General features: G+C 50.3%; 1 protein-coding gene across 1 annotated transcript; it reads right to left on the bottom strand.

The window, feature by feature from the left end:
- Window positions 1-8668: 8668 nt before the first annotated feature.
- LOC122562434 (coiled-coil-helix-coiled-coil-helix domain-containing protein 2) lies at window positions 8669-24098 on the bottom strand. The gene is made up of 4 exons (XM_088000255.1): window positions 23939-24098; window positions 18720-18945; window positions 11955-12114; window positions 8669-8815 (listed from the first exon to the last, which is right to left on the bottom strand). The coding sequence occupies exons 1-4, from the start codon at window positions 23965-23967 to the stop codon at window positions 8805-8807; spliced, it is 426 nt and encodes a 141-aa protein (XP_087856381.1). The 5' UTR covers window positions 23968-24098; the 3' UTR covers window positions 8669-8804.
- Between the last annotated feature and the right edge of the window lie 652 nt (window positions 24099-24750).

Genomic DNA, 24750 nt, shown 5'->3' on the forward strand with positions numbered 1-24750 from the left:
CCCCAATGTGATATGCTGACAGATGAAGTTTATATAAACTCTAAGAGCGCGGGAAAAACTGTCCGTCCTCAGCAGGCTATTCAGCACATCATGCCTATGCCTTCCTGCTTGATCTATATAAATGTTATCACGCATTTGTGCATTTTTTTTATAGTTGCAATTGAAAATAAGAACTAGGAGCAGGTTTAGGTAATCAGCCCCTCAAGAACACTCCACCATTTGATGTAATCATGACTGATCTCAACTTCACCTTCCTGACCACTCTCCTTAATCTTTCAACTCGTTACTAATTAAAAATGCCTATCTCCTTTGTCCCCTGCACTCTGGGATCATGAATTCAACAAATTCACCACCCTTCAAGAGAAGTAATTCCTTGTCACTTCTGTTTTAAATCTATCACTCCTTTTGATAAAACTATGACCTTATATTCTAGATTACCCAATGAGTGGAAACATCCTTTCTATAAGCTTTTGCAACTTATTATACCTCAATTAAATCTCCTCTCATTCTTCGAAACTCTAGCAGGTGTAGGCCTAAACCGCTCAATCTCTCCTCATAAAACCTCCAAGATTTCTGGAATCAATGTAGTAAACCTTCTCTGAACTGCGTCCAGTGCAACTACATCCCACCTCAACTAAGTGTCATAGGAGACAGGCGATAGTGGTGGAAGGTTGCTTTTCGGAATGGAGGACTGTGACTAGTGGTGTTCCACAAGGATCAGTGCTGGGACCTCTGTTGTTCATGACCTACATAAAAGTTTGCAGACGATACAAACATTGATGAAGTTGCAGATAGTGAGGAGGATTATCAGAGGATACAGCAGGATATAAATCTGTTGGAAGCAGGGGCAGAAAAATGGCAGATGGAGTTTAATCCAGAAAAATGTGAGGTGATGCATTTTGGAAGGTCAAGTACAGGTGGAAATTATACAGTGAATGGCAGAACCCTTAGGAGTATTGATATGCAGAGGGATCTGGGTGTGCAAGTCCACACATCACTGAAGGAGACAGCACAGGTAGATAAGGTAGCAAAAAGGGCCTATGGCATACTTGCTGCAGCTTTATATAACTTTAGTTAGGCCACACTTGGAATATTGCATACAGTTCTGGTCACCACACTACAAGAAGGAGTGGATGCTTTGCAGTGGGTACAGAAAAGGTTTACCAGGATGCTGCCTGGTATGGGGGGGTTTTAGCTATGAAGAAAGCTGGGTTTGCTTTCAGTGGAATGCAGGAGGTTGAGAGGTGACCCAGTAGAACTTTATAAGATTGTGAATGACATGGATAGAATGGAAAGTATGAGGCTTTTCCCCAGGTAGAGGAGCTAATTACTAGGGGACACAGGTCCAAGGTGCAAAGGGGCACGTTTTTACACGTGGGTGGTGAGTTCCTGGAAGGTGTTGCCAGAGGAGGCGGTGGAAGCAGACACAATAGCAGCATTCAAGAAGCACCTGGACAAATATATGAATAGGAAGGAAATAGAGGGCTATGGATCCGGAAAATGATGACAGTTTTAGTTTGGAGGAGAAAATGTGTTGGCCCAGGCTTGGAGGGCCGAAAGGGCTGTTCCTGTGCTGCATTGTTTTTTGTTCAAAGGACATCCAGATCCCCCTGCACCGAAGCTCTGTGAAGTTTTTTCCACTTAGATAATAGTTTGCCTTTCTATTCCTCTGAATGAAATGGATAACTTCAGACTTATCTGTGTTAAAATCCATCTGCCAAATTTACTTACCCATCCTTATCCATTTGTAAATTTCTTATTCCTTCATTGCATCTTACTTTCCCACCTATTGTAGTGTCACCTGCAAATTTGGGTATCGTACTTCCTATCCCTGCATCCAAATTCATATAGATTGTAAACAGGATTCAATCCTTGGGCCCCAACTGTGACATCCCACTGACACTTTGGCAACCAAAACAGACACTTTACTCCACCTCTGCCTTCTGTTGGTTACTCAATCTTCTGGCCATGTTAATACACGAACCCAGTTCTATCTGAACTTATGTATGGCACCTTATCAAATGCTTTCTGGATGTCCAGATATGCTATATCTGCAGGATCCCCGGTATCCACTTTGTTCATTACATCTTCGAAGAACTGTAGCAAATTAGTGGGCGGCATGGTGGCACAGTGGTTAGCACTGCTGCCTCACAGCACCAGAGACCTGGGTTCAATTCCCACCTCAGGCGACTGACTGTGTGGAGTTTGCACATTCTCCCCGTGTCTGCATGGGTTTCCTCCGGGTGCTCCGGTTTCCTCCCACAGTCCAAAGATGTGCAGGTCAGGTGAATTGGCCATGCTAAATTGCCTGTAGTGTTAGTTAAGGGGTACATTTAGGGGTATGGGCGGGGTGGTGTGGACTTGTTGGGCCGAAGGGCTGTTTCCACACTGTGAGTAATCTAGTCGAACATGATTTACTCTTCATAAAACCACGCTGACTGATGGATTGTGTTTTGACTTTTAAAATACCCCATACCGTTTTCTTACTGATCAATTCCATCAGTTTCCCAATGACAGATGTTAAATTGGTCAGTAGTTTCCTACTTTTTAGATTAGATTCCCTGCAATATGGAAACAGGCCCTTCAGCCCAACAAGTCCACACTGATCCTCCGAAGAGTAACCCACCCAGACCCATTTCCCTCTGACTAATGCAACTAACACTATGGGCAATTTAGCATGGCCAATTCACCCTAACCTGCACATCTTTGGACTGTGGGAGGAAATCAAACCACGCAGACACAGGGATAATGTGCACACTCCACACAGACAATTGCCCGAGGCTGGAATCGAATCTGGGACCCTGGTGCTGTGAGGTGCTGAACACAGCCACCATGCCCTTTTTGAATAAGGCAATACATTAGCATCTTTTCCAATCCATTGGAGGCTTTCTGAGAATTTTGCATCCTGACAGTTGTGGAATATTATAACCAATAGATCCACTATTCTGCTGCCATTTCAGAATGCAATTCTGGTTGCCCGGTTATTGGATTTTATTAAACTGGAAAGAGTGCAAAATGATTACTGAGGCTGGAGGGTTTGAGTTATAAGAAGAGGCTCCATAGACTGGGACTTTTATTCCCTGGAATGTGGCAGGCTGAGGGGTGATTTTATTGAGTTTAACAAAATCATGAGGGTCATAATAAGGTGAATTGCCTAGGTCCTAGCCCCAGGATAGGAGATTCCAAATCTAGAAGACACAGGTTCAAGGTGAGAGGGGAAAAATTTAAAAGGGACTTGAGAGGCAACTTTTTCACACAGGGTGGTGCACAAATAGAACAAGCAGCCAGAAGAAGTGGTAGAGGCATGTACAAGTACAGCATTTAAAAGACATTTGTACAGATACTTGGTGTTATGAACCAGACCAAAGCTCCTCAAAATATATTCAGAAAATGGCCTAGACCATTTCGTATTTTCACTTTTTCGTATTTTAAAGATAATTGTAAGGCATTGCATTCCTGATTTGAAGCAAAATACACTTTATTTGTACACTATAGTTAAAAATAAAATGAAAGAAAGAATAAAGAAAATAAGTGGCTTAGATCTAACTGTATTGGAAAAGCTAACAGAAAAATAGATTATTTTACTACTAACTCATAGTTAATAGTAAATAATTATTTTACTACTAGTAACATGTTCCAGTATGGTAACTTCTATAAACATCATGGTGGCTCCGTGGTTAGCACTGCTGCCTCACAGCACCAGGATCCCGGGTTTGACTCCAGCCTCGGGCAACTGTCTGTGTGCAGTTTGCATGTTCTCCCCGTGTCTGCGTGGGTTTCCTCTGGGTGCTCTGGTTTCCTCCCACAGTCCAAAGATGTGCAGATCAGGTGACTTGGCAATGCTAAATTGCCCACAGTGTTAGGTGAATTAGTCAGAGGGAGATGGGTCTGGGTGGGTTACTCTTCGGAGGGTCTGTGTGGAATGGTAGGGGCGAAGGGCCTGTTTCCACACTGTAGGGAATCTTAACATCCCCTTGACAAAGGCAAATTCAGAAAAACAACACTGTCTCATATGTAATTCCAGCAGCAGGAAGACAAACCTTAGCTTTTAACTGTAACTGAGAGAGAAAAAATGCTTCCACTTCTTTAAGATTCCAGCAGCAACTGCTGTTGAAAAAAATATTTAAAAACAAAATCCTGGTTCTGAGGGAGAGCTTGACCACATCCATTCAGGTTACTTCTTTTGTTCCAACTTTAAAAAAAACTAAGGCCTCACATACTGTTTACTCTAGTGGCTCTACATAAACTGCTTGTAACCTCTCCAAAAACACCAGGACAAAATACCTCTCTTAAACACATAGTATCGTCACAATGGATAAGAAAGATTTGGAGAGATACCGGCCAAATGCAGGCAAATTGAACTAGTTGAGTTTAGGAAACGTGGTTGGCATAGACACGTTAGGCCAAAGGGCCTGTTTCCATGCTGTATAACTCCGTGATTTCCTTTAAGACCCGAAGATATAGGTTTTGCTCATACTTTTCCTGTGTTCATGGTCACTGTGTTAGGTTCCTCCCTTTCTATATCCTCTCTATTACTTGTCAGTATTGGGATGATTTCAGCATCTTCCATTTTAAAAACTGAGGCAAAATATTGAATTAGTGTCACTGCCATTTCTGTGTTCTCCATTATGCCTCCCCACACTCAGGCTCATCTTCTAAAGAATTAACATTCAGTTTAGGTACTCTCTACCTTTTGATATACTTATACTTGCATTTTTTTCATTCATTTGTTGGACCTGGGTGTCACTGTCTTGAGTCAGCATTTATGGCTGTTTCTGGTTGTTCCTTGAGATGGTATGGTGAGCTGCCTTCTTAAACTGCTACAAACCATTTAGTGTCGGTCAACCCAAAATGCCCTTGTTGAGGGAATTCCAAGATTTTGACCCACCGACAGTGGGAATATATCACCAAATGATATATTCCCGACCCATGTCCTTCAGATAATCGAGGTTCCTCTGTGACTAGTGATATATTTCCAAGTTAGGATATTGTGTGGCTTGGAGGTAAACTTGGAAGTAGTGGTGTTCCTATGTATCTGTTGCCCTTGCCCTTCCAGATAAGCAGGGTTGCGGGTTTGGAGTGTGATGTTCAAGCATCATTCGCAAATTTCTTCAGTGCATTTTGTAAATAAAACACACTACTGCTACTGAGCATCAGTGGTGGAGGGAAGTCGAAATGCAGGTTTGTGAATGTGGTGCCAATCGAATGGGTTATTTTGATGATGTCAAGGTTTTGGAGCTGCACTCATCCAGGCAAGTAGGAAATATTCCATCACATCTCTGCCTTGTGCCTGGTAGACAGTGGGCTGGGTTTAGTGGGTCAGGAGGTAAGCTACTCGCTGCAAGATTCCTAGGACCTGACCTGTACTTGTAGCCACTGTATTCACAGAGGAACCTCAATTATCTGAAGGACACAGGTAGGGAATATATCATTTGGTTAATCGAATGCTGGATAACATAGTTAGTTAGTTAAGTGTAAGGTCTTGCATTTTGGAAAATCAAATCATGGTAGGAGTTTCATGGTGAATGGTAGGGCCTTAAGGAGTGTAGTGAAACAGAGGGACATTGGAGTTCAGGTGTATGGTTCACTGAAAGTGGAGTCACAGGTAGACAGGGCAGCGAAGAAAGCTTTTGGCACACTGGCCTTCATCAGCCAGGGTATTGAATACAGAAGTTGGTAAGTTGTGTTGCAGTTGTATGGGTCATTGGTGAGGCCGCATTTGGAGTATTCTGTTCGGTTTTGGTCATCTTGCTTTAGAAAGGATGTTATTAAACTGGAAAGAGTGCAGAAGAAATTTACAAAGATGTTGCCAGGACTCAAGTGTTTGAGTTATAGGGAGAGGTTGGACAAGCTAGGACTTCTTTCTTTAGAGTGTAGGAAACAGAGGGGGGGGCGGGGGGTTCTTCTATAAATGTATAAGATCATGAGAGGCATGGATACAGTGAATGCACTCAGTCATTTCCCCAGGGTTGGGAATTCAAGCACTAGAGGGCATCAGTTTAAGGTTAGAAGGGAAAAAAATACAAAGGAACCTGAGGGGCAACTTTTTTACACAGATGGTGGTACGCATATGGAATGAGCTGTCAGAGGAAGTGGTTTCTGGAAGATACGTTTACAATATTTAAAAAGCATTTGGACAAATACATGGATAAGTAAGATTTAGGAGGATATGGGCCAAGTGCAGGGAAATAGGGTTAGCATTGATCGATAGTTTGGTTGGCATGGACCAGTTTGAGCCAAAGGGCCTGTCTCCGTGCAGTAGGACTCTATGAGGTCAGGAGCTGAGTGGCCCTGGCAGATCCCAGACAGGTGTCACAGCAGGTTAATGTTGAGCAAGTGCTGCTTGATCACACTGTTGATGACACCTTCTATCACTTATGATCAAAAGTAAACATAGGCAGTAATTGCCCAGGTTAGATTCAACTGCTTTTGATGTACTGAACATACCTGGGCAATTTTCCAAATTGTCAGATGGATGCTAGTGTTGTAACTGTACTCGGACCGCTTGGCTGGGGGTGTAGCATGTTCGGGAGTAGAGTCTTTTGCAATATCCTGCATGTTGTCAAGACCCATAGCCTTCACCATATACAGTGCCTTCAACTGTTTCTTGATATCTCATGGAGAATTGAATTGGCTGAAGACTGGCATCAGTGATACTACAGACCTCTGGAGGAGGCTGAGGTAGACATTCCACTCAGCACTTCTGTTTTTTTTCTTTTTTATCGTTTACCCCAACACTCCCACTTAACTGCGGTAGTGCTTATATTTTCCCCAGCACCCATGTTGTGTGTGTGCAGATGTGAGACACAGTGAAAGACACAAGGTGCACAACTCTTTATTCGATTTACACCACCAGGAAGAAAGGAAACACCCAAGTGGCCAGTGACAAGCAGTGCCCTTCTTAGAGGGCAGCTCTTCTCTTTAAGTTTGTTCTGAATACTTCAGCCTTAACCTTTGCCCTGGGCTTCTTTATCATTGAGGATGGAGAGATTTATGTAATTGCTACCTCCTGTTAGTTGATTAATTGTCCAACACCATTCTCAAAATGTGGCTATGGTAGGGCTGGAGATCTGATCCTCTATTTTAGGATTTGCAGTGCTGCTGCCACTGTTTGGCACACAAAAGTAATCTAGATTAACTTTAACATGTTGACAACCCATTTTAGGTATGCCTAGTGCTATACCTGGCATGTCCTCCTGCACTCTCCATTGAACAGGTTTGATCCCCTGGCTTAATAGGAATGACCAAATGGGAAATATGCCAGACGACGAGGTTGTAAATTGAAGCACAATTTTGTTGCTGACAACCTAGAGTGCCTCGGGGGTAAAAATCCACTTTTGAGTTGCTATATCTGTTTAGAGTTATTTAGCATTGATAGTACCAGATGCCACAATGAATAGTATTCTAATGAGAAGACAGGACTTCATCTCCACAAGAAATATGCAGTGGACATTGTTGTTGTAATGTATAGATGCATCTGAAGCAGATTGGATTTACCCTCTTGCTTCTTCCTTAACCATCCACCACAGGCTGAGTGGAGCAGCCGAACAATGTGATCATCTGCTGAGCTGTTCTTGGTAGCAAACATTGAAATTCCCCACCCAGGTCATGTGGAATACTAATCTAATAGCTGAGAGAGGATAATATGTGTAATCAACAGTTTTCATTGTCCATGTTTGACTTGATGCTATGAGACAATCCAGAATTAATGCTGAGGACTCCAGGGGCAACTCCCTCCTGACTATATACTACTTTGCCACTTCCTGTCACATACCCAGTTTTGTTTCTTCCTGGACTTTTAGCAATTGATACAACAGAGTGCCTTGGAGGTCAGTTGGAGTCACACGCAGGCCAGACTGGTAAGGATAGCGAATTTCCTTCCCTGAAAGACATTAATGAACTAACTAGATTTTGTCCCATCCACCAACAGTGGTTTCATGGTTATCATTAGACTGAATGTCACAATTTTTTATTGAATTAAATAGACTTTTACCATCCGCCATTTGAACTCAGGTCCCCAGAAAATTACTTGAGTTTCAGGATTAATAGTTTTGTTCTAATACTACCTGATCATTTGCATTCCCCACGATATCCCTTTTTATATTTTGCCTAGCCTTCTTTTGTAAGTAACCTTTGCTTTTTCTTAAGTGAACCTCTGTTGATCTTTAAAGTTTCCAAATTCACTAGCCTTGGTAATTTATAATGTCTTTGTTTTGCCTTACCATTGTCTTTAACTTTTTAACTACCTTGCTTAACCATGGATGCTTTCTCCCCCTAACAACCTTCCTTCCTCTCTGGAATATATTCTAGTTAGGAGGAATTGAATATCGCCTTAAATGTTGAATCTGAATCCAGTGCTCTTTCAGAGTGTGCTCTAGATTGGAAGCTTTGTTAATAGAGCAAGTTATTTCAATCAACAAATCTGTTTTCTGTGGTTACTGACTTCTGTCACTTTGTATAAACAATACAACACTATCAATTCTATCAAATTTTGTTCTCTGTACAGCAGAGAAAGATCAACTTACAGTCTCTCTAGAATTGAATTATCTAAAGCAGACAAGTAGCTGATGCTGGTTCGAACCAGCAACTGCACAGCAACCAGAGGCCCTTGCTACAAATATCAACACGCAGTTATCACCACCATCCAACTTACAAAATAGAGGCAGAGTCCAATTACAAGAATATTTTATTCACATCCAGTGACTGTACATAACTGAACTCAATGAATTCATCAGAAGACTTCAACAGGATCACTATCTTCCTGTCTTTCCTCTTCAAACTCCAGGCTTCCAACCAGTAGGTCTTCAAGACAAACCTAATTAAAAAAAAGAATTAAAAGAGAACGAGTCAGCAACCGCTGTTGGTTTAACCACAGATGGCCAATGTTCCCATCATTAACAAAAGCAGGGAGGGGGACCAAGTTCTAAATGAGAGCTGCAATTAGCAAACTTCAACTCTGCTGGATGTGAACGAGAATGTGTGAGCAATTTTTAACCAATTTAGCCTACATCTAGTTAAGGTCTGCACTCAGTCATAGTCAGAGTAGCACAGCACAGAAACAGACCCTTTGTTCCATGCCAAGCGGATGTCCCAACCTAATCTAGTCCCATTTGCCAGCACTTAGCCCATTTCCCTCTAAACCCTTCCTGTTCATATACCCATCCAGATGCCTTTTAAGTGTTGCAACTGTACCAGCCTCCTCCACTTCCTCTGGCAGCTCATTCCATACATGTACCAACCTCCGTGAAAAAGTAACCCCTTATGTCCCTTTTATATCTTGCCCCTCTCAGCCTAAACCTATGCCCACCTAGTTCTGGACTCCCCCACTTCACAGGAAAAAACCTTGTCTATTTATCCTATCCATGCCCCTCACGGTTTTATAAACCTCAGCCTCCGACACTTCAGGGAAAACAGCCCCAGCCTATTCAACCTCTCCCAATAGCTCAAATTTTCCAGCCCTGGCAACATCCTTGTAAATCTTTTCTGAACCCTTTCAAGTTTCACAACATCCTTCCAATAGTAGGGAGACCAGAATTGCAGACGATATTCCAAAAGTGACCTTACCATTAAGTGTATAAGTCCTGCGCTGATTTGCTTTCCCAAAATGCAGCACCTCCCATTTGCGGAGGTATCTTGTTGAAACTGGTAACACTCATTTCAGAACCTATGGGTCCCAGTAAGAATGAGAGTTTTCCTTCACGAGGTTATTAGTAAGCTAGATGGCATTTTAGGCGAATGTGATAGTTTCACAGCCACAAGTGAGCGCTCACTGAAGTTTAATTTGTCCCAGATGCCACAATGAATTTGCACTACATTCTCTGGATTGCTAGTCCAGTAACCAGTCAGTACTGTGCCCAAATGAGAGGGAGGGCCTGGTCTCTCATATGTAACCCGTGCGCACAAAGATTTCAGATTTGGCCCTTATACCTACTGAAAAGTTTTTTTTAAATTCTTTAACCCTCCCTTGCTCTCATCCTTTTACCCTCCACATTCTTCTTTCAAGCCCCTCCCCTCCCACACCCTCAATCCCAACCCTGACTACCTCCCTACATTCCCCCTCACACAGAGTTTGATTTGATTTATTGGAGTCACATACACTTAAGTACAGTGAGAAGCTTTGTTTTGCGAGCAGTATAGGCAGATCATAGCGAGCAGGACATACAGATGATTGATTAAGCAACGCTACACAGGAAGTGAGCAACCCAAGATCAACATTATTTGAAGTTAGAAATTCATTCAACAGTCTAGTAACAGTAGAGAAAAACCTGTTCTTGAACCTTGTGCAGGTGTTCAAACTTCTGTATCTTCTGCCTAATAGAAGAGGCTGGAAGAGAGCATTCCTGGGCTTGGAAGGATCTTTGGTTATGTTGGCAGTCTTTCCACAGCAATGAGAAGTGTAAATGGAGATCATGGATAGGAGGCTGATTTCTCTGATAGTCTGCGCTATGCTCAACTTTCTGTACAGGTCGTTCTGCTACAACGCATGGTTCGTTAACACAAATTCACTATCTCGCAATTGATGAATTGGGGATATTGTTTCTAAAGTGCAACCTTTTAAAGCATATGTTGGCTATAATGCAATTACATTGCCAATACATTAAGCACTGTTTCTAAATTGTAATATTTCTATAATACTGGATGGCACAAGCATGTAACCATTGCATTATAGAAGCACTACCTGTAGTTTCTTACAATCCTGGGCACAGCATTTGACGTTCCAAGCCATTATGCACCCAGATAAAATGCTTTCTGTAAAAGTTGGAGAGAGTCCTAAATGGACATGCCAAACTTCCTATGCTGCCTGAGGAAGAAGAGGTGTTGTTGTGTCTTTACCACTGCGTCTAACTGGGAGTTCCAGGACAGATTGCCAGTTATTGTCACTCCTAGGAATTTGACACACTCATCCCTCTCCATGTAGTTCGCCACCACATGCATCCACACCCACCTGTCTTCATCCTGTTTCACTCCCCACCAGCCTCATCTTGTACTCCCTGACAAGTGCTGCCTCCTCTCCACACCCACCCCTGCAGCTGTCACAATCCATCTGAATGATTTTGTCACATGTATTTTACAAAATAGTGAAAGTTTTCGGTTACTACAACGATTCTGTGCCATTTTCAATAATTTAAGGAAAAATGAAAAAGTTGATCAATCCTGAGCCAACTTATCACCATCAACAATGCTTACACTGCCAAGTGCACCAAACCAATGTCTGAGTTGCACCTCTCACTGCTGGGCGCACTATGTTCATGTTGTGTGATGCCCTTTTGACAGCACATCACCACTGCCAGAACTGGACCCAACCAATGAGATCACCAATCGCAGAAGCCACCTTTCGCCACTGGGCTACCTAGTTGATGTCGTTTGATGTAGTAGCTGCCAATTCCAATGACAACTCCTGTGCTCACCCCAGAAAAATAAGTAAGGGCTCATTCAAGGTCCACGCTGGGCTCTCACCGTCACTGATGCCATCCGAGCTCAGGTCAAGAGGTAAGTAAAGGTATAGAGAGAGAGGAAGAAAAGGAAAGCTGTCGGAGCCCTATTCCAACACCATCTTGTGTGCCTGCACGTCACACATGCACACTTTCACTCCCCCTTGCATGCAACCCCACCGGACTCCCCTCCCTGTCACCCCTCAGTCCCTCCTCACTCCCCCAAATGCACACACACACTTATTACAAATATAGTTAGCAGAAATTACTTCACATTTCTGCCTATGCTCATATTTAATCCCCAACTTATAAAGAATCTACTTACCTCTGCCTTAAAAATATCCCTACACCCTACTTCCAATATTTCAAGAAAGTTCTCAAGCACTCGGTGTGGTCACGTGAGGGTGCAGGAGGGGTTAAGCACAGTTCACATCGCCAGTGCAAGCCCATCCCACGAATCCTTCCCAACTGGGGCACATATTTAAATTAAAACCAATGGCCATTAAGACCTTCCACACTTACCATATGACGATTTGCATTGCTTCAACACCTCATTGAATCCGTCGCAGAGAGACAGGTCATGCTGGTTCTGGGCACACTCCAGGAATTGCTTCAGTTCAAATTGGCATGGCATGTTCTGCTGGGTTTGTGACTGGGTCGGAGGGGCTGCCAGTGGAGGCTCCTACAGAGAAACAAGCAAACTGCACTGACTAAAGGGCAACTGCCAGGCGACTATCACACTGCGTTGAACTCGTACCTCTTAAAGTGCCCTGTCACTGCATCGTCTTCCCTTTATGTGTAATCCAAAATACATAAAACCAACTTGAACTTATGTAATGTATGTAAAGTATTGAAATAGTCCAAGGTCCTTCACAGGAGCTTAAAAGCAAACAGCACGGAGAATTAAACAGAACAATAAAACTGGCAAAGACAATAGAATGGACACAACAATAGTCTGAGAAAAAGTTGGTCATACAGATGGAATGGCACTTATTTGGGACAAAGTACTCAGGTTAGAATCATGAATGAGTTTTTTTTTAATAGATGGTTAAGGAAAAGGGAGGAGATACTGAAAAGATTGGCTATGCTCAAATTGGAGCACTCACCTGGCTTGGATAGCTTATTTCCCATGCTGCTAATGGGTGGGGTCATGTGTGAAGACTTCAGAAAGTAAAACAACTCAATAGTTTTCCTGGGACATTAAATGTCTTTGGGAAATGCTCAGATTCTTTATGCAGCAAGTTGTCAAGCACTGTGCCAAAAATCAGAACATGGTCCAGCAGAGTCAATATAGTTGTATTAGAGGGAAAAGCTTGTCTGACAAATTTATTCGGGCTCTTTGAGGATGTAACAAGCAAGCTAGGTAAAGGGAATAAGGTGGTTTGCTTGGATTTCCAAAAGGCATTTGATAAAGTGCCACATAAAAAGGTATTATATATACAAAGACCTCACTGTATCAGGGTGATATACCATCACAGATAAAGGACTGATCAACAGGAAAAGGAGGCCGGATAAACATGTCACTTTCAGATCAGTTAACTAGTTAGTGGAGTGTTACAGGGATCACTGCAGGGATCTCCACTAAACTAACAATTTGGATGAAGATGCCAACTATAATCTAACCCAAATTGCTGATGATACTGTAACAGGTAGAATAAGGAGGGATGAGGAAGATACAAGCAGCCTCCAAAAGGTTAACAATGAATTAAAGTGAATGGGCAAACTTTTAGCAGATAATACAACAGTGATAGAACATTACAGTGCAGTACAGGCCCTTCCGCCCTTGAATTTGCACCGACTATGGAACCAATCTGAAGCCTAATCTACACTATTCCATTCTCATCCATACGTTTATCCAATGACCATTTAAATGCCCTTAAACTTGGCAAGTCTGCTACTGTTGCAGGCAGTGCGTTCCATGCCCCTACTACTGAGTAAAGAAACTCCCTCTGACATATGTCCTATATCACCCCTCAATTTAAAGCTGTGTCCCCCTCATGCTAGCCATCACCATCCGAGGAAAAGGGCTCTCATTATCTGAACCATCTAACCCTCTGATTATCTTGACTTGGAGATGCTGGTGTTGGACTGGGGTGGACAAAGTTAAAAATCACAACATCAGGTTATGGTCCAACAGGTTTATTTGGAAGTACTAGCTTTTGGACCGCAGCTCCTTCATCAGGAGTATAAGATCATAAAATACAGAAATTGTAGCAAAGGTTTACAGTGTGAAATCATATATTGAAAAAGACCTTGATTATTTGTTAAGTCTCCCATCTATTAGATCGGGCATATTGGTTTCAGTTCTTTCATAAATAAATTCAGAACTTTAAAATTACATTCTCAATTGAACTTTAACCATTGGTGTCATGTCAGCCCTGATAATGCATTAAAGCTGTGAGGTGCCCTGAGAGAGACTGTCTGTGCCCCAATGTTCAGACTGATTCTAATCTAAAAAAGGGACTTACAGAAACTTACATGGATTCATGCAGTTTTTGAGCAAAATAAAATGAAATTCTGCAAGGATAAATTCACCTTACAAACTTGTGTGCACACGCGCGCAGGGGAGACAGAGTGTGGGTGTATGTGTTGGGGGGGAGGAGAAAAGAGGTTGAGTGTGTAAGAGTGAGAGTGTAAAGGGGTATAAGTCTGTAAGAGGGTGTGGGTGTGGGGGAGTGTACGTGTGAGCGTATGAGAGAGAATCTGCTTGAGTGCGCACACGTGCGCCTCCGTCTGTGCGCATGCGTGTCCATGTGTAGTGCAGCAGGGTCACCTGTAGTGCGACATGAACCCAAGGTCCCAGTTGACGCCATCCCCATGGGTACTGAACTTGGCTATCGGCCTCTGCTCAGCCACTTTGTTGTGCCCTGTCCCGAAGTCCGCCTTGGAGGATGGTCACCCGAAGATCCAATGCCCTGGACCGTTGAAGTGTTCTCCAACTGGGAGGGAACACTCCTGTCTGTTAACTATTGTGTGGTGTCCATTCATCCATTGCCGTAGCCTCTGCTCAGTCTCACTAATGTACCATGCCTCAGGGCATCCTTGCCTGCAGCGTATGAGATAGACAACGTTGGCCGAGTCGCATGAGGACCTGCCACATAATGGGAGGTGTCCCTACACGTAATGGCGGTATCCATGTCGACACTGAAACGTTTTGCAACGTCTACCGTGACAGGGTTGTATGGAGTTGTCCTGAAAGCTGGGCAGTTTGACAGGAACAATGATCTGTTTGAGGTTTCATGATTGTTTAAAAGGAGAGAAGTGGAGGTGTGGGGAAGGTCTTGGCCAGGTGCTCATCCTCATTGATAATGAACTGCAGGCTGTGAAGGACATGGCGTAGCTTCACAGCTCCTGGGAAGTACTGGACAACAAAGGGTACACTGTCGGTTGTAGCTCACGTCTGTCTCCTGAGGAGGTCATTATGGTTCCTTGCTGTGGCACGTCAGAACTGGTGGTCGATGAGTTGAGCATTGTATCCCGTTCTTATCAGGGCATCCCGGAGTACTTCCAGGTGTCCTTCTCAACTGAACAGATCCTGTGTACGCATAAGGTTTGTCCATGGGGGATGGCTGTTTTAATATGTTTCGAGTGGAGGCTGGAGAAGTGTAGCATCATGAGGTTATCTGTGGGCTTGCAGTAGAGTGAGGTGCTGAGGTGCCCATCCTTGTTGGAGATGCATGTGTCCAAGAATGAGACATAGTAGAGAGTCATCCATGGTGAGTTTGATGGTGGGATGAAACCCGTTGATTGGACTACCATGGACTACTCTTGACTATCTGTCTCATTCTTGGACACATGCATCTCATCAAGGATGGACACCTCAGCATCTCACTCTACTGCAAACCCACAGATAACCTCATGATGCTACACTTCTCCAGTCTCCACCCGAAACACATTAAAACAGCCATCCGCCATGGACAAGCCCTACGCGTACACAGGGTCTGTTCAGTTCAGGAGGAATGTGATGGACACCTGGAAGTAATCAGGGATGCCCTGATAAGAACGGGATATGATGCTCAACTCATTGACCACCAGTTCCGACGTGCTGTAGCGAGAAACCATAATGACCACCTCAGGGGATAGACACGAGCTGCAACCACAGTACCCTTCCCAGGTGCTGAAAAACTACACCATGTTCTTCGCGTTAACAATGAGGATGAGCACCTCGCCAAGACCTTCCCCATGCCTCCACTTCTCACCTTTAAACAGACACCAAACCTCAAACAGATCATTGTTCGTAGCAAACTGCCCAGCTTTTAGGACAACGGTAGATGCTGCAAGACATTTCAGAGTGTCGACACAGATAACACCATTATGTGTGGGGTCACCTCCCATCATGTATATGGCAGGTACTCATGCTACTCAGCCCTTGTTGTCTATCTCATATACTTCAGCGGTCCGGGACATTTCACCTGAAGGTACCCATCGTCCAAGGTGGACTTCCAGACAGTTAACAATGCAAAGTGGCTGAGTAGAAGCTGATAGCCAAGTTCGGTACCCATGGGGATGGCCTCAACCGAGATCTTGGGTTCATGTCACACTACAGGTGACCCCACAGCACAGACACCTCATCACGTGTGCACAGACACACACAAACCCTGACAACACACAGACCCCTAGAGACCCATACACTCACGCAGACCCTCCCTCATACACAAGCTCTCTCTCACACGCTCACACATACAATCCCACACTCACACACACCCACTCAGACTTATACCCCTTTACACTCACACATATTCTCTTACAGACACTTATAACCATGCCCTCTCTCCTTCCCCCTCCTCCCCAAATTCAAGTTTATTGGGTGAATATGTACTTGCAGAATTACATTTTATTTTGCTCAAAAATTGCATGAATCCATGTAAGATTCTGTAAATCTGTTTTTTAGAATAGAATCAGTCTGACCATTGTGGCACAGAGAGTCTCACACAGGGCACCTCACACCAATACATTAGCTGGGCCAACAAGGCACCTCTTGTTAAAGTTCACTTGAGAATGTAACTTTAAAAAGTTCTGAAATGTACATTTGAAAGAACTGAAACCAACATGTTCATTCTAAAAGATGAGACACTTAAAACAATCCAGGTCTTTTTCAATATATGATTTCAGTTACATCACACTATCAACTTTTGCTCCAAATTCTGTGTCTGATAATCTTCTACTCCACAACCACCTGAAGGAGCAGTGCTCTGAAAGCTAGTGCTTCCAAATAAACCTGTTGGACTATAACCTGGTGCTGGGTGATTTTTTTTAACTGATTATCTTGTATGTCTCAATTAAGTTGCCTCTCAACCTTCTCTCTCTTACAAAAACAGCCTCAAGTCTCTCAGCCTTTCCTCGTAAGACCTTCCCTCCATCCTCATAAATCTCCTCTAAACCCTTTCCAAAGCTTCCAAATTCTTCCTATAATGCAGTGACCAGAACTGTACGTAATACTCCAAATGTGGCTGCACCAGTTTTGTACAGCTGCAGCATGATCGCATAGTTCCAAAACTCAGTTGCTCTACCGATAAAAGCTAACACACTGTATGCTTTCTTAACAACCCTATCAACATGGGTGGCAACTTTCAAGGATCTATGAACCTGGACACAGATCTTTCTGCTCATCTACACTATCAACAATTTTACCATTAGCCCAGTACTCTATTCCTGTTATTCCTTCCAAAGTGAATCACCTCACTTTTCCACATTAAATTCTATTTGCCACCTCTCAGCCCAGCTCTGCAGCTTATCTAAGTCTCTCTAACCTACAAAGGCCCTTCGCCGCTATCCACAACTCTACTGACCTTAGTGTCATCCGCAAATTTACTAACCCATTCTTCTTTGCCCTCATCCAGCTCATTTATATAAACAACCAACAGCGGAACCAAAACAGATCATTGTGGCACCCCACTAGTAAATTAACTCCCGGATGTATATTTCCCATCAACCACCACCCTCTGTCTTCTTTCAGCTAGCCAATTTCTGATCCAAACTGCTAAATCACCCTCAATCCCATGACTCCATTTTTTTGTGCATAGCCTACCATGGGGAACCTTATCAAATGCCTTACTGAAATCCATATACACCACATCAACTGCTCACCGCATTTACCCTCATCCATCTGTTTGGTCACCTTCTCAAAGAACTCATTAAGGTTTGAGAGGCACGACCTATCCTTCACAAAACCGTGTTGACCGTCCCTAATCAACTTTCCAGATGATTATAAATCCTCTCTCACAATCCTTTCCAACACTTTACCCACAACCGAAGGCTCACTGTTCTGTAATTACCAAAGTTGTCTCTACTCCTCTTCTTGAACGAGGGAACATTTTTTATCCTCCAGTCTTCTGGCACGATTCCATTTTAGACAATGATGACAGATCAAAGTCAAAGGCTCAGCAATCTCCTTCCTGGCTTCCCAGAGAATCCTAGGATAACTCCCATCCAGCCCAGAGGGATTATCTATTTTCACACTTTCCAGAATTGTTAACATCTCCTTATGCACCTCAATCCCATCTAGTCTAGTAACCTGTATCTCAGTATTCTCGACAATATTGTCTTTTTATAGTGTGAAAATGCTTCCCCATTTTCTGACTCCACACTCAACTTCCCACTATGTGAAGACATATTCTAAACATTCCATAAGATCAATACCAAGGTGCCTGAAATTGCAAGAGCAAAAAGAACTTTAAATGTAAAAAGAGCCACCCAGAAAAGAAATTGTTCAAATTCCAGCCGTTTGATCACAGCAGAACAGCACTTCCCTGTAGATAGAGAATACCAAAACGTAGTTGAATGGTGGATAAGGTCTGGGACGTGAAGATGGCACTAGTGTGGCACCATGACTACAGAACCCTCAGCAGGAGCAGCTACAAGCAGCAGCAAAAGTGAAAAGATAGAAGTTCACTTTAGTTGAAAGCAAAACAAGACAGAATATTTAAATGGAAAAACACTACAGATTGCTGTAGGACAGGTGGGACAGCGATCTGGGCATCATTAGATATGAATCACAAAAGGTTCGTTTGCAGATGAAGGAAATGAATAGGAAAGTTAATAAAATATTGCCTTTTATTTCAAGAGGTTAGGGTCTTCAAATAACAACACTTGTTACAATTGTATAGGAGATGTTGTGCGTGTACTTGGAGTACTGAGCACAATTTAGCTTCCATACCTTTTATCTGAGAGGGGGTGGTTAAAAGAAGGGACACAAAGTCGCAAAAGAGAGGGGATGTGATATATTCTTGCATTTAAAGCAGTTCAGGGAAGTTAATTTCTGAGCGAAATCTCCAAATGCTCCCTTACCTGATAGGTAACATCAGCCTTAGCAGGTTCAGAGCCACTGCCTCCACTGAAGGCACCTGTCAGAGCACTACCCATCACATGGCCAACCGCCGAGCCCACAGCCACTCCTGCAGCTGTGCTTGCCATCTGTGCCATCAGACCTGGCTGCCGTGGCTGCATTGGGGTAGGGGCAACAGCTGCTGGTGGAGGATGAGCAGGGGGACCTGCACGAGAAGGTGGTGGGCGGCTACAACAAAGAGGAGAAAGTATTAGTGAGTGGAGTCTGATTGCACTGAGACTGTTATCAGCCCAATTTAATTAACAAAAACCAATAAAAGAGTGGGAATGTGGAAGAAAGGTGCGACTGAAGAGGGGATTTGGAGGGCATTTTCAGGGAAAGGGGGGCATTGGATGGGGAGGGAGGAGAATGGGTTTGGGCACAGGCAAGGGAGGAGATTGGGGGTGAGGGATGGTGACTGGGTTAGAGGGAGGGGACAGGGTGATTAGGGGTCAGGGAGGAGATGAGGGTGGAGAGGGGATGGAGGGGGGGTGAGTGGAGGGTGGGGTGGCAGGGTGGAGGGGGGCAGAGTGGAGGGTGGGGGAGGAGGAGGAGAGTGGGGGGGGGAGGAGGAGGAGAGTGGGGGGGGGGGAGGAGGAGGAGAGTGGGGGGGGGGGGAGGAGGAGGAGAGTGGGGGGGGGGAGGAGGAGGAGAGTGGGGGGGGGAGGGGGAGGAGAGTGGGGGGGGGAGGGGGAGGAGAGTGGGGGGGGGAGGGGGAGGAGAGTGGGGGGGGGGGAGGGGGAGGGGAGTGGGGGGGGGGAGGGGGAGGGGAGTGGGGGGGGGAGGGGGAGGGGGAGGAGAGTGGGGGGGGGGGAGGGGGAGGAGAGTGGGGGGGGGGAGGGGGAGGAGAGTGGGGGGGGGAGGGGGAGGAGAGTGGGGGGGGGAGGGGGAGGAGAGTGGGGGGGGGAGGGGGAGGAGAGTGGGGGGGGGAGGGGGAGGAGAGTGGGGGGGGGAGGGGGAGGAGAGTGGGGGGGGGAGGGGGAGGAGAGTGGGGGGGGGAGGGGGAGGAGAGTGGGGGGGGGAGGGGGAGGAGAGTGGGGGGGGGAGGGGGAGGAGAGTGGGGGGGGGAGGGGGAGGAGAGTGGGGGGGGGAGGGGGAGGAGAGTGGGGGGGGGAGGGGGAGGAGAGTGGGGGGGGGAGGGGGAGGAGAGTGGGGGGGGGAGGGGGAGGAGAGTGGGGGGGGGAGGGGGAGGAGAGTGGGGGGGGGAGGGGGAGGAGAGTGGGGGGGGGAGGGGGAGGAGAGTGGGGAGGGGGAGGAGAGTGGGGAGGGGGAGGAGAGTGGGGGGGGAGGGGGAGGAGAGTGGGGGGGGAGGGGGAGGAGAGTGGGGGGGGAGGGGGAGGAGAGTGGGGGGGGAGGGGGAGGAGAGTGGGGGGGGAGGGGGAGGAGAGTGGGGGGGGAGGAGGAGGAGAGTGGGGGGGGAGGAGGAGGAGAGTGGGGGGGGAGGAGGAGGAGAGTGGGGGGGGAGGAGGAGGAGAGTGGGGGGGGAGGAGGAGGAGAGTGGGGGGGGAGGAGGAGGAGAGTGGGGGGGGGAGGAGGAGAGTGGGGGGGGGAGGAGAAGAGTGGGGGGGGAGGAGAAGAGTGGGGGGGGAGGAGAAGAGTGGGGGGGGAGGAGAAGAGTGGGGGGGGAGGAGAAGAGTGGGGGGGGAGGAGAAGAGTGGGGGGGGAGGAGAAGAGTGGGGGGGGAGGAGAAGAGTGGGGGGGGAGGAGAAGAGTGGGGGGGGAGGAGAAGAGTGGGGGGGGAGGAGAAGAGTGGGGGGGGAGGAGAAGAGTGGGGGGGGAGGAGAAGAGTGGGGGGGGGAGGAGAAGAGTGGGGGGGGAGGAGAAGAGTGGGGGGGGAGGAGAAGAGTGGGGGGGGAGGAGAAGAGTGGGGGGGGAGGAGAAGAGTGGGGGGGGAGGAGAAGAGTGGGGGGGGAGGAGAAGAGTGGGGGGGGAGGAGAAGAGTGGGGGGGGAGGAGAAGAGTGGGGGAGGAGGAGAGGGGGGGAGGAGGAGAGGGGGGGAGGAGGAGGGGGGGGGGGGAGGAGGAGAGGGGGGGGGGGAGGAGGAGAGGAGGGGGGGGAGGAGGAGAGGAGGGGGGGGAGGAGGAGAGTAGGGGGGGCGAGGAGAGGGGGGGGCAGGAGAGGGGGGGGCAGGAGAGGGGGGGGCAGGAGAGGGGGGGGCAGGAGAGGGGGGGCAGGAGAGGGGGGGGCAGGAGAGGGGGGGGCAGGAGAGGGGGGGCAGGAGAGGGGGGGCAGGAGAGGGGGGGCAGGAGAGGGGGGGCAGGAGAGGGGGGGCAGGAGAGGGGGGGGCAGGAGGGGGGGGCAGGAGAGGGGGGGGCAGGAGAGGGGGGGGCAGGAGAGGGGGGGGCAGGAGAGGGGGGGGCAGGAGAGGGGGGGGCAGGAGAGGGGGGGGCAGGAGAGGGGGGGGCAGGAGAGGGGGGGGCAGGAGAGGGGGGGGCAGGAGAGGGGGGGGCAGGAGAGGGGGGGGCAGGAGAGGGGGGGGCAGGAGAGGGGGGGGCAGGAGAGGGGGGGGCAGGAGAGGGGGGGGCAGGAGAGGGGGGGGCAGGAGAGGGGGGGGCAGGAGAGGGGGGGGCAGGAGAGGGGGGGGCAGGAGAGGGGGGGGCAGGAGAGGGGGGGGCAGGAGAGGGGGGGGCAGGGGAGGGGGGGGGCAGGGGAGGGGGGGGGCAGGGGAGGGGGGGGGCAGGGGAGGGGGGGGCAGGGGAGGGGGGGGGCAGGGGAGGGGGGGGGCAGGGGAGGGGGGGGGCAGGGGAGGGGGGGGGCAGGGGAGGGGGGGGGCAGGGGAGGGGGGGGGCGGGGGAGGGGGGGGAGGGGGGGGGGAGTGGAGGGGGGGGGGGGGAGTGGAGGGGGGGGGGAGTGGAGGGGGGGGGAGTGGAGGGGGGGGGGAGTGGAGGGGGGGGGAGTGGAGGGGGGGGGGGGAGTGGAGGGGGGGGGGGGAGTGGAGGGGGGGGGGGGGAGTGGAGGGGGGGAGTGGAGTGGGGGGAGGAGGGGGGGGGTGGAGGAGGGGGGGGGTGGAGGAGGGGGGGGGTGGAGGAGGGGGGGGGTGGAGGAGGGGGGGGGTGGAGGAGGGGGGGAGTGGAGGAGGGGGGGGGTGGAGGAGGGGGGGAGTGGAGGAGGGGGGGAGTGGAGGGGGGGGGGAGTGGAGGGGGGGGAGAGTGGAGGGGGGGGGAGAGTGGAGGGGGGGGGGGGAGTGGAGGGGGGGGGAGTGGAGGGGGGGGGGGAGTGGAGGGGGGGGGGAGTGGAGGGGGGGGGGAGTGGAGGGGGGGGGGAGTGGAGGGGGGGGGGAGTGGGGGGGGGGGGGGGGGGAGTGGAGGGGGGGGGAGTGGAGGGGGGGGAGAGTGGAGGGGGGGGGAGTGGAGGGGGGGGGGGAGTGGAGGGGGGGGGGAGTGGAGGGGGGGGGGAGTGGAGGGGGGGGGGAGTGGAGGGGGGGGGGGGGAGTGGAGGGGGGGGGGGGGAGTGGAGGGGGGGGGGAGTGGAGGGGGGGGGGGAGTGGAGGGGGGGGGGGAGTGGAGGGGGGGGGGAGTGGAGGGGGGGGGGGAGTGGAGGGGGGGGAGTGGAGTGGAGGGGGGAGTGGAGTGGAGGGGGGGAGTGGAGTGGAGGGGGGGAGTGGAGTGGAGGGGGGGAGTGGAGTGGAGGGGGGGAGTGGAGGGGGGGAGGAGTGGAGGGGGGAGGAGGGGGGGTGGGGGGGGTGGAGGGGGGGGGTGGAGGGGGGGGTGGAGGGGGGGGTGGGGGGGGGTGGAGGGGGGGGGTGGGGTGGAGGGGGGGTGGGGGGAGGGGGGGGTGGAGGAGGGGGGGGTGGAGGGGAGGGGGGGGTGGAGGGGAAGGGGGGGTGGAGGGGAAGGGGGGGTGGAGGGGAAGGGGGGGTGGAGGGGAAGGGGGGGTGGAGGGGAAGGGGGGGTGGAGGAGGGGGGGGGGTGGAGGAGGGGGGGGGTGGAGGAGGGGGGGGGGGTGGAGGAGGGGGGGGTGGAGGAGGGGGGGGGGGTGGAGGAGGGGGGGGGGTGGAGGAGGGGGGGGGGTGGAGGAGGGGGGGGGTGGAGGAGGGGGGGGGTGGAGGAGGGGGGGGGTGGAGGAGGGGGGGGGTGGAGGAGGGGGGGGGTGGAGGAGGGGGGGGGTGGAGGAGGGGGGGGGTGGAGGAGGGGGGGGGTGGAGGAGGGGGGGGTGGAGGAGGGGGGGGGTGGAGGAGGGGGGGGGTGGAGGAGGGGGGGGGGTGGAGGAGGGGGGGGGTGGAGGAGGGGGGGGGTGGAGGAGGGGGGGGGGTGGAGGAGGGGGGGGGGTGGAGGAGGGGGGGGTGGAGGAGGGGGGGGTGGAGGAGGGGGGGGGGTGGGTGGAGGAGGGGGGGGGGTGGAGGAGGGGGGGGGGTGGAGGAGGGGGGGGTGGAGGAGGGGGGGGTGGAGGAGGGGGGGGTGGAGGAGGGGGGGGTGGAGGAGGGGGGGGTGGAGGAGGGGGGGGTGGAGGAGGGGGGGGTGGAGGAGGGGGGGGTGGAGGAGGGGGGGGTGGAGGAGGGGGGGGTGGAGGAGGGGGGGGTGGAGGAGGGGGGGGGTGGAGGAGGGGGGGGTGGAGGAGGGGGGGGTGGAGGAGGGGGGGGTGGAGGAGGGGGGGGTGGAGGAGGGGGGGGTGGAGGAGGGGGGGGTGGAGGAGGGGGGGTGGAGGAGGGGGGGTGGAGGAGGGGGGGGTGGAGGAGGGGGGGTGGAGGAGGGGGGGGTGGAGGAGGGGGGGGTGGAGGAGGGGGGGGTGGAGGAGGGGGGGGGTGGAGGAGGGGGGGGTGGAGGAGGGGGGGGTGGAGGAGGGGGGGTGGAGGAGGGGGGGGTGGAGGAGGGGGGGGTGGAGGAGGGGGGGTGGAGGAGGGGGGTGGAGGAGGGGGGGGTGGAGGAGGGGGGGGTGGAGGGGGGGGGGTGGAGGGGGGGGGTGGAGGGCGGGGTGGAGGGGGGGGTGGAGGGAGAAGGGGTGGAGGGGGGGTGGGGGTGGGAGGGGGGGAGGGGGGGGTGGGGGGGGGGAGGGGGGGTGGGGGGTGAGGGTGGGGAGGGGGGGGGGGTGGGGGGTGGAGGGGGTGAGTGGAGGTTCTCGGGCTGTGAACGCGGCCTGAGGCCGGGCCTGGAATTGTGACCTCCGCTCGTCCTTCAAGAGACGGGCGAGGACGGTCCCGGTTCAGGCAAAGTCTCCGAGGTCACAGCGGCGCTGCGTCCCTCACCTCACTCGACTGCGGCTTCCTCTGGGCATCGTTAGACCGGGACCGGGAGCGGGAGCGGGAACACAACCTGAACTGAGCTGACTCCACTTCAAACGGGACTGCGTCTCCCCGAGACTCCGCGTCAGACCCACGTGGTCCCAGCGTGCGTGCGTCACCAACGTCACCTCCGTGCCGGTCATGAACATGGCCACGCCCCTTGTCCTTTGACCCTGATTGTGATGCTGCGAGGAGGGTGGGTTCTGATGTGACGTCAGACCTGAACCATGGCAATGCTGTCACTTTGTGGTTATGTTACTGGACAGTTAGTCAAAGTCATGTACTAGGGACCCGGGTTCAAATCCTGCCACAGCAGATGGTGAAATTTGGATTCAATAAACATAGAACATTACAGCACAGTACAGGCCCTTTGGCCCTCGATGTTGCGCCGCCCTGTCATACTAATCTGAAGCCCATCCTACCTACAATATTCCATGTATGTCCATTTGCATGTGCAATGACGACGTAAATGTACTTAAAGTTGGCGAATCTACTATCGTTGCAGGCAAAGCATTCTTTACTCTCTGAGTAAAGAAACTACCTCTGACATCTGTCTTATACCTATCTCCCCTCGTGTTTGCCGTCCCCATACTTGGAAAAAGGCTCTCCCTGTCCACCCTATCTAACCCTCTGATTATCTTATATGTCTATATTAAGTCACCTCTCAACATTCTTCTCTCTCACGAGAACAGCCTCAAGGCCCTCAGCCTTTCCTCGTAAGACATTCCTTCCATATCAGGTTGAAATCTTTGAGGAGAAAGTGAGGTCTGCAGATG

Source organism: Chiloscyllium plagiosum, unplaced genomic scaffold (genome assembly GCF_037043375.1).
Source record: "Chiloscyllium plagiosum isolate Xiang-an unplaced genomic scaffold, Cpla_swu_hap1 HiC_scaffold_24, whole genome shotgun sequence".
Lineage (NCBI taxonomy): Eukaryota > Metazoa > Chordata > Chondrichthyes > Orectolobiformes > Hemiscylliidae > Chiloscyllium > Chiloscyllium plagiosum.